We start from the raw sequence: 15,515 nt of genomic DNA, 5'->3' as shown, positions 1-15,515 counted from the left end.
ATTTTATTATTTATTATTATTTTTAAATTATTTTTATTATTATTGTTTTTTTATTTTGTTATTTTATTATTATTAAATTATTATTATTATTATAATTTATTATTATTATTATTATTATTATTATTATTATTATTTATTATTTTATTTGATTTCACCTCAATATAATTACATGGATCCTGTGAATCCAACTCCCCCGTCCAGAAAGATGGTTGACTTTAAATTTTATTAATAGAACCGCTTAGATTAGTGAGAACACAAAATTGGACCAACAAGAGGTGTTGAAATTAAAGAATTTACTTTTATTATACCATCATCATCATTTATTATTATTATTAACATCATCATCCATATTAAACAGTGGATCCGATGAACCAACACCCCCCCCCCCCCCCCCCCCCCCCCCCCCCCCCCAGAAAGATTGGTTGACTTTATCCTTATTATGGAATACACTTAGAGAACACAAACTTTGGACCACAGGAGATGTCGACTTTAAAAGAAGATTTCCGCTGCATTATCCATTTCATTATGGATGAGTGATGAGTGACAATGAATGATTGCAAACGTCGAGGTCCGACTGGCTCACAGCACCGGTTGATTATAATGAAATTACAACCTTCCACTATAATACGAGCTACTTATTAATTTTGCAACACGCAGTCTACATTCATGGGCAATTCGGAGACCTACACCCAAATGTGTCAAAGATTCAGTGTTCCATATACGTATGTTTTCCATATTCTGAAACTGTTACTTCACTTAGTGGGCGAAGCCGTCATTCCACGCTGGATGCAAGAAAGGGCACTGCTTGCTAAATCAGATCCTAATCTATTACTATAAGCAGCACCTAAATTATGTTCCCCCCCCTTGTATAGGGCCCCCAGACATCAGTTTATTTTTCACCTTGGCATCACACTCTTACATTGCCTCAATCGACTCAGTCGTCAAAGTTTATTTTGACATGCGTGCTTATATTTATATTGTTAAGAGTATGTAGCTCTCCAGAGCCCCTTTGGTCATGGAGATGGAGTTTTTATCCTTGTTTCTGTAGAAGCTCGTTATTGCGGGGTTGTCCTATAGCTCAGTTGGTAAGCACTTGCGTAATACGAACAAGAGAATTGTGATCGATCCAGGGTGCAGTCAATATATATATTTTTTTCTCCCCCCCCCCTCGCTTGTAATATGCTTTAATGTTGATATTATACTATTGTTCTTTCTTCTTTATTATTATTATTATTATTATTTATTATTATTATTATTATTATTATTATTATTATTATTATTAATTTATTATTTTATTATTATTATTATTGTAATCGTCATCATCATCATTATTATTATGATTATTATTTTTTTAAATCAAGTAGTTGGAGTAATTTAATCAGTTATCGATTTTTTACGAATATCTTTTATGTGTTATAATCTCCGTTGTTGTTTTCATTGATGTGCTCTTCTCTTGTTTTATTACTTTTTAAAATCTTGCTTTTTTCTGTTTGTCTCATTTGTTGTTGTTGTTGTTGTTGTTGTTGTTGTTGTTTGTTTGTTTTTTGTTTGTTTGTTCATCTAAGACAAACCCGATTCCATTATAAATATGTGGCCAGACTTTCTGCCATTTTTTAATTGAGCGATGTACTTCCGTGAATTAATTGCCGTATTATATTAAAATTTACGTGATAATAATAATAATATAATAATAATAATAATAATAATAATAATAATAATAAATAATAATAATAATAATATAATAATAATAATAATGATATAATGATAATAATGATTAATAATATAATAATAATAATAATAAAATAATAATAATAATAATAATAATTAAATAATGATAATAAAAATAATATAATAATAAATAATAATAATAATAATAAATAATAATAATAATAATAAAATAATAATAATAATAATTAATAATAATAATAATAATAATAATATAATAAAATAATAATGATAATAATAATCATAATAATAATAAATAATAATAATAATAAATAATAATAATAATAATAAAATAATAAATAATAGATACTGAATATTAGACTACAATTGACATCTATTTACTGAATACTCGTTGTATTTTTAGAGGTGTTTCTTTTTTACGAAACACGCCAGGAAGAGGCAACAGTGGGGAGTGAACCTGGGACATGGGTTTCGTAAAAAAAAGCAATTACTTTTTTTTACGAAACCCGACAATATCACGACAAAGTTATGGAAAGAAAGTAGGCAACAGTGGGGGAGTGAACCGGACTCAGGAAGTGTACACTATTGGGGAGTAAACCTAAGTCTATGGATTTTCGACAGCTTTTGGGGGTTTCGTAAAAAATGTAATTGCTTCATTCTCGTCTGGTACCCACCTCCCTTAGTCCGGCTTCATTTCCCACTGGTATCCATCTTCCATATCCCAGGTTCATTCCCACTGTTAACCTCTTCTCACAGTCCCAGGTTCACGCCCAACCGGTGTGCACTTCCCTGAGTCCCGGTTCATTGCCCAATGGTGCCCACTTCCCATAACTTTTGACAATATCGGTAGGTTTTGAAAATAAAAGTACTTTGAGCTCCCTGTCCACTGGTATGAACCTCTCGCAGTCCCAGGTTCAATCCTCATCGGTGTCCGAATCCCAGAATTCACTCCCCACTGTGCTTGCTTCCCATAACTTTGTCGGTTTTGGCGGCTTCCGAATAAAAAGTTAATTCCCCCTTCCTTGGTTTTTGCTTTTTTACAAAATCCAGAGTCCCAGGTTCACTCCCCACAAGTGTACACTTCCCTGAATCACAGGATCACCCCCACTGTTGCCTACTTCAATAACTTTGTCGATATTGCCAGGTTTTGTCGGGTTTCGAAAAAAAGTAATTGTTTTATATGAAACTCGCTGAAACCCGCCGAAAACCAGAGTCTAGGTTCACTCCCCATTGGTGTACATTCCTTTGTCTCACGTTCATCCCCATTATTTGCCTACTTTCCATAACTTTGCCCCATTTTGTTGGATTTGGCGCATTTCGTAAACAAAAAGTAATTGCCTTTTTTTTTCCTCCAAAACTCACCGAATCCATGTCCCAGTTCACTCCCCACTAGTGTACACTTCCTCGAATCTCAGGTTCACTCCCCACTGTTGCCTACTACCCATTACTTTATCGGATATTGCCAGTTTCGTCGGGTTTCATAAAAATGTAATTGCTTTTATATGTACATTATCTGAAAGCCCGCCGAAAACCATAGTCTCAGGTTCACTCCCCACTGGTTTACACTTCACTGTCTCAGGTTCAGTCCCACGCTTTGCCTACTTTCACAAGTTTGCCGCATATTGTCGGGTTTCGTAAAAAAAAAGTACCACCCCCCCCCCCCCCATTTGTTACTGTGTTTTACAAAAACCCAGAGTCCCAGGGTTCACTCCCACTGGGTACACTTCCCTGGTTCTCAGGTTCATCCCTTCCTCCCCCCCCCCCCCCCGCCTCCCTTAACACTCAACAACACACACACACACACACGCTGATCCTAACTCCCATTAACTTTTGTCGGATATTGCCAGGTGTCGTCGGGTTTCGTAAAAAAGTAAAATGCTTTTTATTACGAAACCCGCCGAAACCAGTCCCAGGTTCACTCCCCACAGGTGTACACTCCTCTGAGTCCCAGATTCACTCCCACAGCTGCCTCTTTGTCGGGTTTCGGAAAAAAACAACACCGTATTATAGTGCAAAACCACTATTCAGTGTCAGATACTGAATAGTACAAAAACCACTATTCAGTATCAATACTGAATAGTACAAAACCACTATTCAGTATCAGATACTGAATAGTGGGAAAAACCCGCTATTCAGTATCTGATACTGAATAGTGCAAAACCACTATTCAGTATCAGATACTGAATAGGCTAGCCTTGTTTGAACGCCCACAGATTTTTTTTTATTCATTCCCTTCGTGATAAATTAAAAGTTGACATTTCTAAATCGCTAAAGTCAAATCCTAAACAAATTTTATTTTCAAAACATCCCCACATTGTTTGAATAGAAAATAGGATGTCAACAAAAAGATTTTAGACTCTTGTTTTCTTTCTCCCCCCGTTCTCGCCGTGTTATCGGAATAAAGCGATAGTGTTTATCATTTAACAGCTCCTAGTTGATGGAATGGCATCAATTTTAGAACTGGATTAAGCCCTTTTTACACGGTATGTTTTTTTGTTTTGTTTTTTTTTTTGTTTTTTTTTTGTAGAGGAGAGGAAGGGAAGGATTAGAAGGCGGGGGGGGGGGGGGGGGGGGGAAAGAGAAAACTGATTTTGAAAAGAGGGAGAGGAAGAATAAGAATAATAATAATAATAATAATAATAATAAGAAGAAGAAGAAGAAGAAGAAGAAGAAGAAGAAGAAGAAGAAGAAGAAGAAGAAGAAGAAGAAGAAGAAGAAGAAGAAGAAGAAAGGGGAGGAGGGGGAGGAAAAGAAGAAGAAGAAGCAGAAGAGGATGAAGAAAAAGTAGTAGTAATAGTAGTAGTAGTAGTAGTAGTAGTAGTAGTAGTAGTAGTAGTAGTAGTAGCAGCAGCAGTAACAGTAGTAGTAGTAGTAGTAGTAGTAGTAGTAGTAATAGTAGTAGTAGTAGTAGTAGTAGTAGCAGTAGCAGTAGTAGTAGTAGAATGTAGTTAGTAGTAGTAGTAGTAGTAGTAGTAGTAGTAGTAGTATTAGTAGTAGTAGTAGTAGCAGTAGCAGTATGTAGTAGTAGTAGTAGTAAAACAGTAGCAGTAGTAGTAGTAGTAGTAGTAGTAGTATTAGTATTAGTAGTAGTAATAGTAGTAGGAGGAGGAGGAACAAGAGAAACCAGAAAATCAAAAAAAAAAAAAAAAAAATGACAACTGGAATAATAATCGCCTGCTACCAAGGGGATATTCAAAACTGCTGGAAAACAGACATAATAACGATAACACAACCATCTCGCTCTTTTCTGTTAGCCTTCAACAACATCTTGGATTTTCCCCCATTTTGTCTTGGATTTTTTATAATTATAAACAATTTGTTGTTCTTACATACTTCTAAAATTATGATATATATATATATATATATATATATTATAATATATATTATATATATATATATATAAAATATATATATGATTTATCATTATTTCTCTCAACCATGCACACAAACAAACAGACACACATACATCAGCGAATCCCCAATCTCGATGTGGTGGAAGCCTTATAAATGTTCCCACACGAACCAAAACCATTACCTCCCCTTCCGTCCCAAAAACACGCCGGATGTGAGAGTAGTCATTCTTAGTTAAGAACAAGACACTGCCATCAAGGTATGTACTCAATTTAAGGACCAGATATAGAGATCTCTCCTCGACGCGATGCCAGTTTCTATGGTAACATACAATTTTGCCGTAGGGGGGTTTACGGTTTCCAAAAGAGTAGTAGAAAGTGGAGGGGGGGGGGGATGGGGGGATATACACAAATATAAAGAAGAAAAGAAGATAGCGGTAAAATTCACTAGTCTTCCTTTTGAAAAGAAGTTGGAGACACTTCGTCTTTTTCGATTACTTCCTGTGTAGCTCTTCTTTCCTTGTGGGTAAGATTAGGTACCTAAGTCGGAGCAATGAGTCTCCATTAATAAAGAGTGAGGGTTGTTTTGTTTTTTGTTTTTTTTTGTTTTTAACTTTTAGACCTAGTGTGTTGATTTATGGTGGTGTATAGTCGTTTGACGTCGGGGGTATTTAGAGTAAATATGTTATAATACGGAGAAGGTTCAGAAAGGGGGGAAATATAAGAATGACTAAATCAAATGTCGAATTGGAATGAAGTAAATGGTTAATTTTAAGATTTTTTAAAATTTTGTTATATATATATATATATATATATATATATATATATATATATATATATATAGAGAGAGAGAGAGAGAGAGAGAGAGAGAGAGAGAGAGAGAGAGATAGATAGATAGATAGATAGATAAATCAATGTCGTTATTTTGAATATTTGCTGGACAAATAATTTGTTGTCTTCATTATCATCATAATCATCATCATCATCATCATCATCATCATCATCATCATCATCATCATCATCATCATCAGCATCATCACCATCATCAGCATCATCAGCATCATCATCATCATCATCAGCATCATCATCATCATCAGCATCATCATCATCATCATCATCAGCATCATCATCATCATCAGCATCATCAGCATCACCATCGCCATCACCACCACCAACACCATGACTATTATCACCATCAGTAAAAAGGTGCTCGCATTTTTTTTTTAAAATGTTTTTACTCCACATCCTGCAGACCGGCCAAGTACTACGAAAAATTGGTAGAAATACGAATTCTGGATCCAGCCACAGGACTGTATTCGCCTCTTTGACTCAATAAATCTTGTTTGAAAAGGAATGTGCAGTTCCTTTGATCCTGTAAATAGACTTTGGAGCATTTTTAGATCAATCTGAGGGCAAATAATTTATTTCTGAAGCTATTCAAGGCGACTTTTTTAAAATTCCTTCCATGGAAGCTACGCATTTTTGAAATTTCAAGTTGGCATCTCTAATCTGCTGTCATCGATGATATTTGTCTCCTCCTATTATTGATTTTCTACGGCTATTCCGTGTCTTCAAATACATTATTACGATATTACGATGCGGCTATGTGGTCTAGTGGTATGACACTCGCTTTCGGATCGGAAGGTCCTGGGTTCGAGCCTCGCGTTCGGCGCATAGTTGAGTCCTTGGAAAAGGCTCCTCACTCACATTCTCTCACCGTACTCAGGTGTAAAATGAGTACCTGGTCATTAACAGGTTGTGTTTGTCCGAAAAATTGTACTATCGTCTAACAGGCGGCATGTCCCGTCCTACATGTTAAATGTTGCTGTTGACCAGGGACCCCCTGTAAGCGCTTTGAGCACATTTAGTGGATATCGCTCTATATAAAGCTCAATTTTTTTAAATTTTTAATCACGCTCGATGGCGCTTTACCGCTCATCCACTAACATCTCAGACCCCACGCAATCTGAATCTCTTTGAAAATTTAATATTTAATTTGATTAAATGAGAACAGAGCTGCCTACTTACTTGAAAAAATTTTAATATCGCCTAACAGGCGTCATGTCTTGTTCTCGTGTTGCTGTTGGTCAGCGACCCCTTGTAAAGCGCTTTGAGCATATTGAGCGGATATTGCGCTATATAATTTTTTTAAAAGATCAAGCTGAAAATCAAAAGAATGTGTGTCTTCGCCGTTCAGGCGTCACGTCTCGTCTTACATGTTTGGTGTTGTTGTTGTTGTTAGGAAGGGACACCCTTTTAAGTGCTTTGAGCACGTTTAGTGGACATTGCACTATATAAATGCTCAAAATTGCTCAAGATTATCCATTGATACTCCTTGTCCACAAAGACAGCGTTAAGCTAAAAATATGTTGAGCTTTATATAGCGCAATATCCACTAAATGTGCTCAAATCGCTTTACACGGGGGTCCCTGGTCAACAGCAACATTTAACATGTAGGACGGGACACGGCGCCTGTTAAGCGATATTACAATTTTTCGGACAAAGACAACGCTGTTAACGGCCAGGTACTCATTTTACACCTGATCACGGTGAGAGAATGTGAATAAAGAGACTTTTCCAAGGACTCAACTATGCGACGAGCGCGAGGCTCGAACCCAGGACCTTCCGATCCGAAAGCGAGTGTCATACCACAAGACCACATAGCCGCACAAGCTACCCATTTTCTGATACAAGTCTACCGTTTGAGATATATATCCGTTTTAAAAGATATAAATGTATTATACATTTCTTCTTCTCGGTTCTTCTGAGCCATTGGGTTCATGGAGTCGGAGTTTATCCCGGTTTCTATAGCGTGAAACGAACAATAGCAATTACTTTCTATCTTTTGGATAGAACGCTAGTCTATCATAAAGTACCTACTTTCCGCCAAATCTAACAGACTAAGCTACCCATTCACTTCTGGGTGGACAGGAGGGTCGGGGGAAAATATTGGTCCCTCAGTGTGTTTGTCCCTTTATAGATAGTTCGAAGATGACGTCACTCAGGCCTTTGTTATTGTTTTTGCCATCCGAGTTTGTGAGTTGTTCTCACTAAACTGTATTAACCAGACTATAAAAGTTCATGGTTACACAGAGTTTGTGTGTTGGTCCGTTATACTTCCGGATGGCAATGTTGTGAACTCCTTGGCCAAGCGCATTCTATCTATACACTAAAGATCCAATATTCCACGAAAACATTATAGAATTACAACCAAACTTCGATAAAACACGTTTTCAAAAGAAAGGTTGGCAAAAAAAAAAAAAAAAAAAAAAAACTCGTCCTTTAAATATCGATCGATTAAAATGGCCCTAATCTAGTCAAACATTCTCACACCTGGAAATTCCATAAATACTTCCCCGGAAAAAAAACTAATGAGATCAGAATGGTTTGAGTGATAGAATATAAGATGTCTCCCTCTGCTCTGGTGTATTGAAATACGATCCTTTTTCCCCCCACCGCACATTCGTAAGCTTTTTCAGCAATTGTGATCATGCTTGGGAATCCAGTAAAGAAAAAGATCTTAAATCTAAAAATGGACATCAAGTATATTGTCCATTTTAAAAAAAAAACCCAATATATTGTCTATTGAAAAATAATCCCAAATTATTGACAACCTTTCTTACCTTTCTCTTCTTCACTAACGTCTTCAGGGACTTCCACACCGAGTTCCTCCAGTTGCTCTTTGGGAGGAACATGAAGACTCTTCTTGTCTAGCATCCCAGAAAGTTCTTCATTCTCCTCTGAAGGTACCGACCTGTTATCCTCCGCGTCTCCTTCATCTTCATTCAGCATGTTCCCCTCTGACGCGATCAAGGCTTTTATCTCATCCAGCTGGACATTGTCCGTACCTGTGGAGTCAAATGATAAATATGAAATACATAACTGTGATCAAATGTCTCAAATCAGTGTGCGGCTATGTGGTCTCGTGGTATGACACACGCTTTCGGATTGGAAGGTCCTGGGTTCGAGCCTCGCTCAGCAAATAATTCAGTCCCTGGAAAAGACTATTTACTCACACTATCTCACCGTATTCGGGTGTAAAATGAGTACGTGGCCTTTAACAGCGTTGTCTTTGTCCGAAAAAAAAAATGTAACATCGCCTAACAGGTCGAGTAACTAAACTTGCAGGTGGCTATGAAACAGTTCCTAAGGCGAGGAAGACTTTCGAAGCTGGGTTGACGAAATGAATTTGGAGATGTAGCCATACGCTGCTACCACTTCCACTACTACCACTACTACTACTACTACTACTACTACTACTACTACTACTACTACTACTACTACTACTACTACTACTGCTACTACTACTACTACTACTTCTACTACTACTACTGCTACTACTATTACTACTACTACTACTACTACTACTGCTACTACTACTACTACTACTACTACTACTACTACTACTACTACTACTGCTACTACTACTACTACTACTTCTACTACTACTACTGCTACTACTATTACTACTACTACTACTACTACTACTACTACTACTGCTGCTACTACTACTACTACTACTACTACTACTACTACTACTACTACTACTACTACTATTACTACTACTACTACTACTACTACTACTACTACTACTACTACTACTACTGGCGTACTCTTGAAAAAAAAAACCGTTAAACAATTTGGCCAGAAAAATCGTTCTTCAAAAATCAGTTTATTCAAATCACTCTCATATCACTAAAAACTCAACTCTCTAGCCCGGGACTTCCCGGTCGATAAAAATAATCAAAAATTGCTAAAATCTCTCAAACCTGGGACTTTTGGGGATTTTTAGCAAGATAAGGGAAATTTCAATTGATCGATATTTGAGGAACGAATTTTCTGGCTAAAATCTTAAAATCGTAGTATTCCAGAGTGCGACAATGAAGTGCCGATGTTGGTCGTGTGCCCCTTGCAAAATGAAGCGTGTTGGTGGACCCCTTGCAAAATGCAGCGTATTGGTCGTGGACCCCTTGCAAAATGAAGCGTGTTGGTGGACCCCTTGCAAAATGAAGCGTGTTGGTGGACCCCTTGCAAAATGAAGCGTGTTGGTGGACCCCTTGCAAAATGCAGCGTGTTGGTGGACCCCTTGCAAAATGAAGCGTGTTGGTGGACCCCTTTCAAAATGAAGCGTGTTGGTGGACCCCTTGCAAAATGAAGCGTGTTGGTGGACCCCTTGCAAAATGAAGCGTGTTGGTGGACCCCTTGCAAAATGAAGCGTGTTGGTGGACTCCTTGCAAAATGAAAAGTTTTGGTGGACCCCTTGCAAAATGAAGAGTGTTGCTGGACCCCTTGCAAAATGAAGCGTGTTGGTGGACCCCTTGCAAAATGAAGCGTGTTGGTGGACCTCTTGCATAATGAAGCGTGTTGGTGGACCCCTTGCATAATGAAGCGTGTTGGTGGACCCCTTGCAAAATGAAGCGTGTTGAGCACATTCTGTGGATATTGCTCTATACAAAATGTCGAAGCCCACAACCACGAAGCAGCTTGATAGACTTACCTGGTATCTCTTCAGATGTGACAGAACTGGGCGTCGGAGTTGTGTCTTCTAAGACTTTGATCAGCTTTTCTATAAACATCTGCATACGTTCTTGCTTCTCGGGGTCTAGGTCTTCAGGCTGGATGGAACCTGCCAGAAATAAATAAATAAATACGTGAACAGTCGTCTTAATACGGTATTAAATCGAAATAACCTTTATCTTTGCAAAAACTCTCAAACCTGAGAGTTCGCATAACCAGTTTGTGGGGGGTGTAATGGCATTATGTCTTGTGGTTATGAAAATTGACATTGAATCTGTTGGTTCCAGGTTCGAGTGCTATATTCGTTCCTCGTAGAGTTGGTTCGTTGGAGAAGGCTTTTTCCTCAAGGTTTCCCACCATTCTCGGATGCTAAATAAAAACCTACTTGTCATCTGCATTGCCTACATCATAAAATTATGAGAAAATAAAGATCGCTACCCCCCCCCCCCCCCTACACACACACACCTTTTTTTAACCTGTTTATACAATGGATACCCTCTTTCTTCTAACGTTTGTTGGGTCAGGGTGGCTCAGCGGTACGGTCTTTGCTTCATACACGAAAGGATTCGAGTTCCATCACCTGCAACTGCGCTGGGTGGCCTTGAGTAAGTCACCATGCCCTAGCTAAAATTGCGGCGCTGCACTGCGGCTAACGCCTGGGTTATTCCAGTCTTCCCTTGGAATAGACCCTAGAGACTAAATTCCTCTATGAGATGAATAAAGGACATTTTTTAATTTTTTAATTTTTATTTTGTTTTGTTGTTTTTTTGTTGCTATTTTGTTTTGTTTTTTTTTTGTTTTGTTTTGTTTTGTTTTTTATTTGTTTTTTTTTTTTTTTTTTTGGGGGGGGGGGTCTATGCTTGCTTTCCTATACGAGACGCATTGGCTCAAAACGATTTTGTGTCAAACAAACCAGATGTTAAAGTTAACAGGACTAGAGATGTAAACTTTAATGTTATTGTCATTTTCACAATTCATTTCCACTCTCTTGAATAAAACATAAAAATCCACGTCTTTTATATCTCATTATAAAATCTATTTATAACACTTTAAACGACCTTGACATTAAACCTTTTCCAGACGATGGGTGGGTTGCATATATAATTTGCCCACTACAGCCTTGAAGAATCCAGTGCGCAATGAATGCACTGTACAATTCACTATAACTAATGAGAAAGAGATTTCTTTAGAAATTATCTTGTCTTTTTGCATCACAGAGAGTGTTATTATTGTTGTTTGTCATGTGTTCAATGTGTGAATTGAAGATAAGTAATGTGGAAAGGAGATAGGGGAGAATGAGCAAGAAAGATAGATAGATTGATAGAAAGAGAGAGAGACAGAGAGAGAAGGGGGGAGGGGAAGAAGAGAGGGTGGTAATATAGAGAAGGAAGCAGACAGAAAAATGAGGAGATGGAGAGAGATAGAGAGAGAGAGAGATAGAGTGTGTGTGTGTGTGTGTGTGTGTGTGTGTGTGTGTGTGTATGTGTTTATATGAGAGAGAGAGAGAAAGGGAGAGGGGGTAAGAGCGAAAGAAAGATGAAAAAAGGGAGAGAAAAGAATAAAGATAAATGTAAATATATAGATAGATAGATAGATAGATAGATAGATAGATAGATAGATAGATAGATAGACAGATAGATAGATAGACAGACAAATAGATAGATAGATAGATAGATAGATAGATAGATAGATAGATAGATAGATAGATAGATAGATAGATAGATAATTAGATCGATAGACATATAGATAAATAGGTAGGTGGATGGAGAGAGAACGAGAGAAGAAAAGTAGAACAGAGAAAGAGAGAGGAGAGCAATTAGAGATAGAGAGCGAGAGAGAGAGAGAGAGAGAGAGAGAGAGAGAGAGAGAGACAAAGAGAGAATAGGAGAAGGGGGGGGGGGGAGAAAGAAAGAGAGAATTAGAGAGATGGAGAATGCCAAGAGATAATGGAAGTGGTTGATAAAAGACAAGACATCAACATCACATCGCGACATCACAAAACCAGAACAATAGACATTGGATTTCAATCGACTCCATCCATCCAGCCCTCCATCCAGTCTTTGTGTATTGTTCGTCTTTCTTTCTTTTCTTTGTAGCTAGCTATCTATCTAGACAAGAATGAAAAGGATAAGTATCTTGTGTTTTGTTTTGAAGGTCACTAGCATGATTGTCAGATGGCCAAACTACATAGAACACACAATGGCCTTCGTGACACATTATAATATTTCAATTTTGGCCAGAGAAAAAAAATTACTTTAACTATGGATTGATTAAATTGATCTCCATCTTGTAAAACTTGATATCACAATGGAGAGGTCTTTTGTAATGGACGTGATTAAGCGTTTTTGACAAGTCGGGAGTCATTTTTCAATCGACAGATAATTGTAGTAAAAGATTTCTGGCCAAAAACTTAACAGGAAGTCAGTCCTTCTGTCTTTGTATTAATTGACCACTTTGTAGCTAGTCAAGACTGAAAGGATAGTAAGTATTATTCGATATTTTCATCTCTTTGTATACATGAAACGAGTCATTATAATTTTTATCGTGCCCAATAACACAACGAGCTTGTGAGTATGTGTTATTGCACGATAAAAATATAACGAGTTTATTAATTACAAAGAAATGAAAGAATACGTTTATTGTAACCTTTCAAGCGAGGTTTTTAGATATTTTGTAACTAAATGGTATGGTATTAGTACTTTTATTCTCCAAAATTGCATCTTTCTTCTTCTGCTTGAATGACAATTTGACCCTAAACTAAAAACGCTGGATTTGTATTCATGCACACTAAAATATTATTTTTACTTCCCATATAACACTGTTTTGTGATGATATGACACATATGCTAACATTTTTAAAATCAAAAGTCGTAGAAAAGAACAAAAACAATACTAACATTGACCCCCACGCCCCTCCCCCCCCCCCCCCCGATCGACCCCCACCCCCCACCCACCCCAACTAAAATAAAGGTATAGGTAGTCCTTCTCATGGAGCCTTAATTGGACAATAGAAATTACCTGTTACCTTTTGGATAAAAAACTAGTCTATCGCAAAGTGCTTTCCGCCAGACCTAACGGACTCAGCTACCCAATCACTGTTGGATGGACAGGAGGAGGGTTCGAAAAAATTCCTGATTTCATCCAGGAACAATCACAGCCCCTTTGCATGTGAAGCGAGTACTCGACCGACTGAGCTATCGGGGACCCCCTCTCCCTCTCCCCTACCTCCCTCCCACCCCCCCCCCCCCCAAAAAAAAAAAAATAAATCTGAAAATAATAAGAGAGATAAAAATGATGAGAATTGATACCACGAAGTATCGAATGTAAATTTGACACTAACGAAACTCACCGTCTAAAAGCTTCTCCAGAATTTTCTCATCTTCTTGCGATACTCGTGTTTGCCCGTCACTGTCGATGTCTTCGCTGGGGGTCGTGAGATCTGAAAGGAGAACGTATAATTCTGAAAGGATACCGTACACAATACCAGTATTCGATTACTCTGCTTAATGACTCGGTTCCTCATTAAAACACATATATTTAAGATTTATTCCATCTCGTACACAAGGCTATTGTATTTAACAAACATTGCAAGCTGCGAACAAACAAAAAAGCTAATATAAAACGTGTTTTCGTTATCTCAAATGTTGAAAATTGATAGGGACATTTGTATATGCTCCTGAAAATTTAAATGTGTGGCGGATATGTGGTCTAGTGATATGACACTCGCTTTCGGATCGGAAGGTCCTGGGTTCGAGCCTCGCTCGGCGCATAGTTGAGTCTTTGGAAAAATCTCTTTACTCACACTCAACGTACTCAGGTGTAAAATGACTACCTGGTCGTTAACAGCGTTGTCTCTGTCCAAAAAAAAAATGTAATATCGCCTAACATGCGTCATGTCTTGTTCTATCTGTTACGTGTTGCTGTTGGTCAGGGACCCTTGTAAAGCGCTTTGAGAATGCTTAGTGGATATTGCGCTAGATAAATGCTCTAGCTTTGTTTTTTCACTATCTCTAATGTTGAAAATGATAGGGTTGGTTTTATATGTTCCTGAAAATTTAGATGTGTGCTGTGCTGTTATATGGTCTAGTGGTATGACACTCGCTTTCAGATCGGAATGTCCTGGGTTCGAGCGTGGCTCATCGCATAGTTGAGTCTTTGGAAAAAAAAAATCTTTATTTACATTCTCTCAATGTACTCATGTGTAAAATGGCCTGTAACAGCTTTGTCTCTGTGAAAAAAAAAGTAGAATCGCCTCACAGAAGTCATGTCTTGTTCTATATGTTACGTGTTCCAGGGACCCCTTGTAAAGCGCTTTGAGCACGATTAGTGGATATTGCGCTATATAAATTCTCTAGTTTTTATTCATAAGCTCAAATATTGAAACATGATACGGATATTTATATATTGTTCCTGAAAATTTAGATGTGTGCTGTTATGTTGTCTAGTGGTATGACACTCGCTTTAGGATCGGAAGGGAACTGGGTTCTAGCCTCGCTCGGCGCATAGTTGAGTCTTTGAAAAAAATCTCTTTACTCGCATTCTCTCAAAGTACTCAGGTATAAAATGAGTACCTGGCCGTTAAAAGTGTTGTCTCTATCGGGAAAAATGGTATTATCGACTTATTGGCGTTGTATTTCACGCTACATGATAAGTGTTGTTGTTTGTGAGAGACTTTTGTAACGTAGTTTTAGCACGGTTTGTGGATATTGTTACTCTATAGAGATACTCTATTTGTCTTAGGTTCCAACATGACATACACCAAAGTTTAGGACATTTTGTTTGGAGTCATTCGTTCTAAAATTAAATTATTATTACTATTATTATTATTATTATTATTATTATTATTATTATTATTATTATTATTATTATTATTATTATTATTATTATTATTATTTATTATTATTATTATTATTATTATTATTACTATTATTTTTATTTTTTATTCTTTTATTATTATTATCTT

The 15,515-nt window shown here is 37.2% G+C and overlaps 1 protein-coding gene across 1 annotated transcript in view; it reads right to left on the bottom strand.

Moving 5' to 3' along the window:
• LOC144966143 (receptor-type tyrosine-protein phosphatase-like ida-1) overlaps window positions 1–15,515 on the bottom strand; it is a 367,489-nt gene that overhangs the window by 227,572 nt on the left and 124,402 nt on the right. Inside the window, exons 4-6 of the mRNA XM_078902260.1 lie at window positions 13,902–13,991; window positions 10,534–10,662; window positions 8,660–8,884 (exon numbers count right to left, since the gene is read on the bottom strand). Of these exons, the coding sequence (XP_078758386.1) occupies window positions 8,660–8,884; window positions 10,534–10,662; window positions 13,902–13,991 (444 nt within the window). The remainder of the gene's footprint in view (window positions 1–8,659; window positions 8,885–10,533; window positions 10,663–13,901; window positions 13,992–15,515) is intronic.

The sequence above is a fragment of the Berghia stephanieae genome, chromosome 2 (assembly GCF_034508935.2).
Source record: "Berghia stephanieae isolate SIO BIC M18660-M18661 chromosome 2, UCSD_Bste_1.3, whole genome shotgun sequence".
Lineage (NCBI taxonomy): Eukaryota > Metazoa > Mollusca > Gastropoda > Nudibranchia > Aeolidiidae > Berghia > Berghia stephanieae.
The sequence above is the reverse complement of the archived record's forward strand: the minus strand, read 5'-3'. Positions and strand labels throughout refer to the sequence as shown.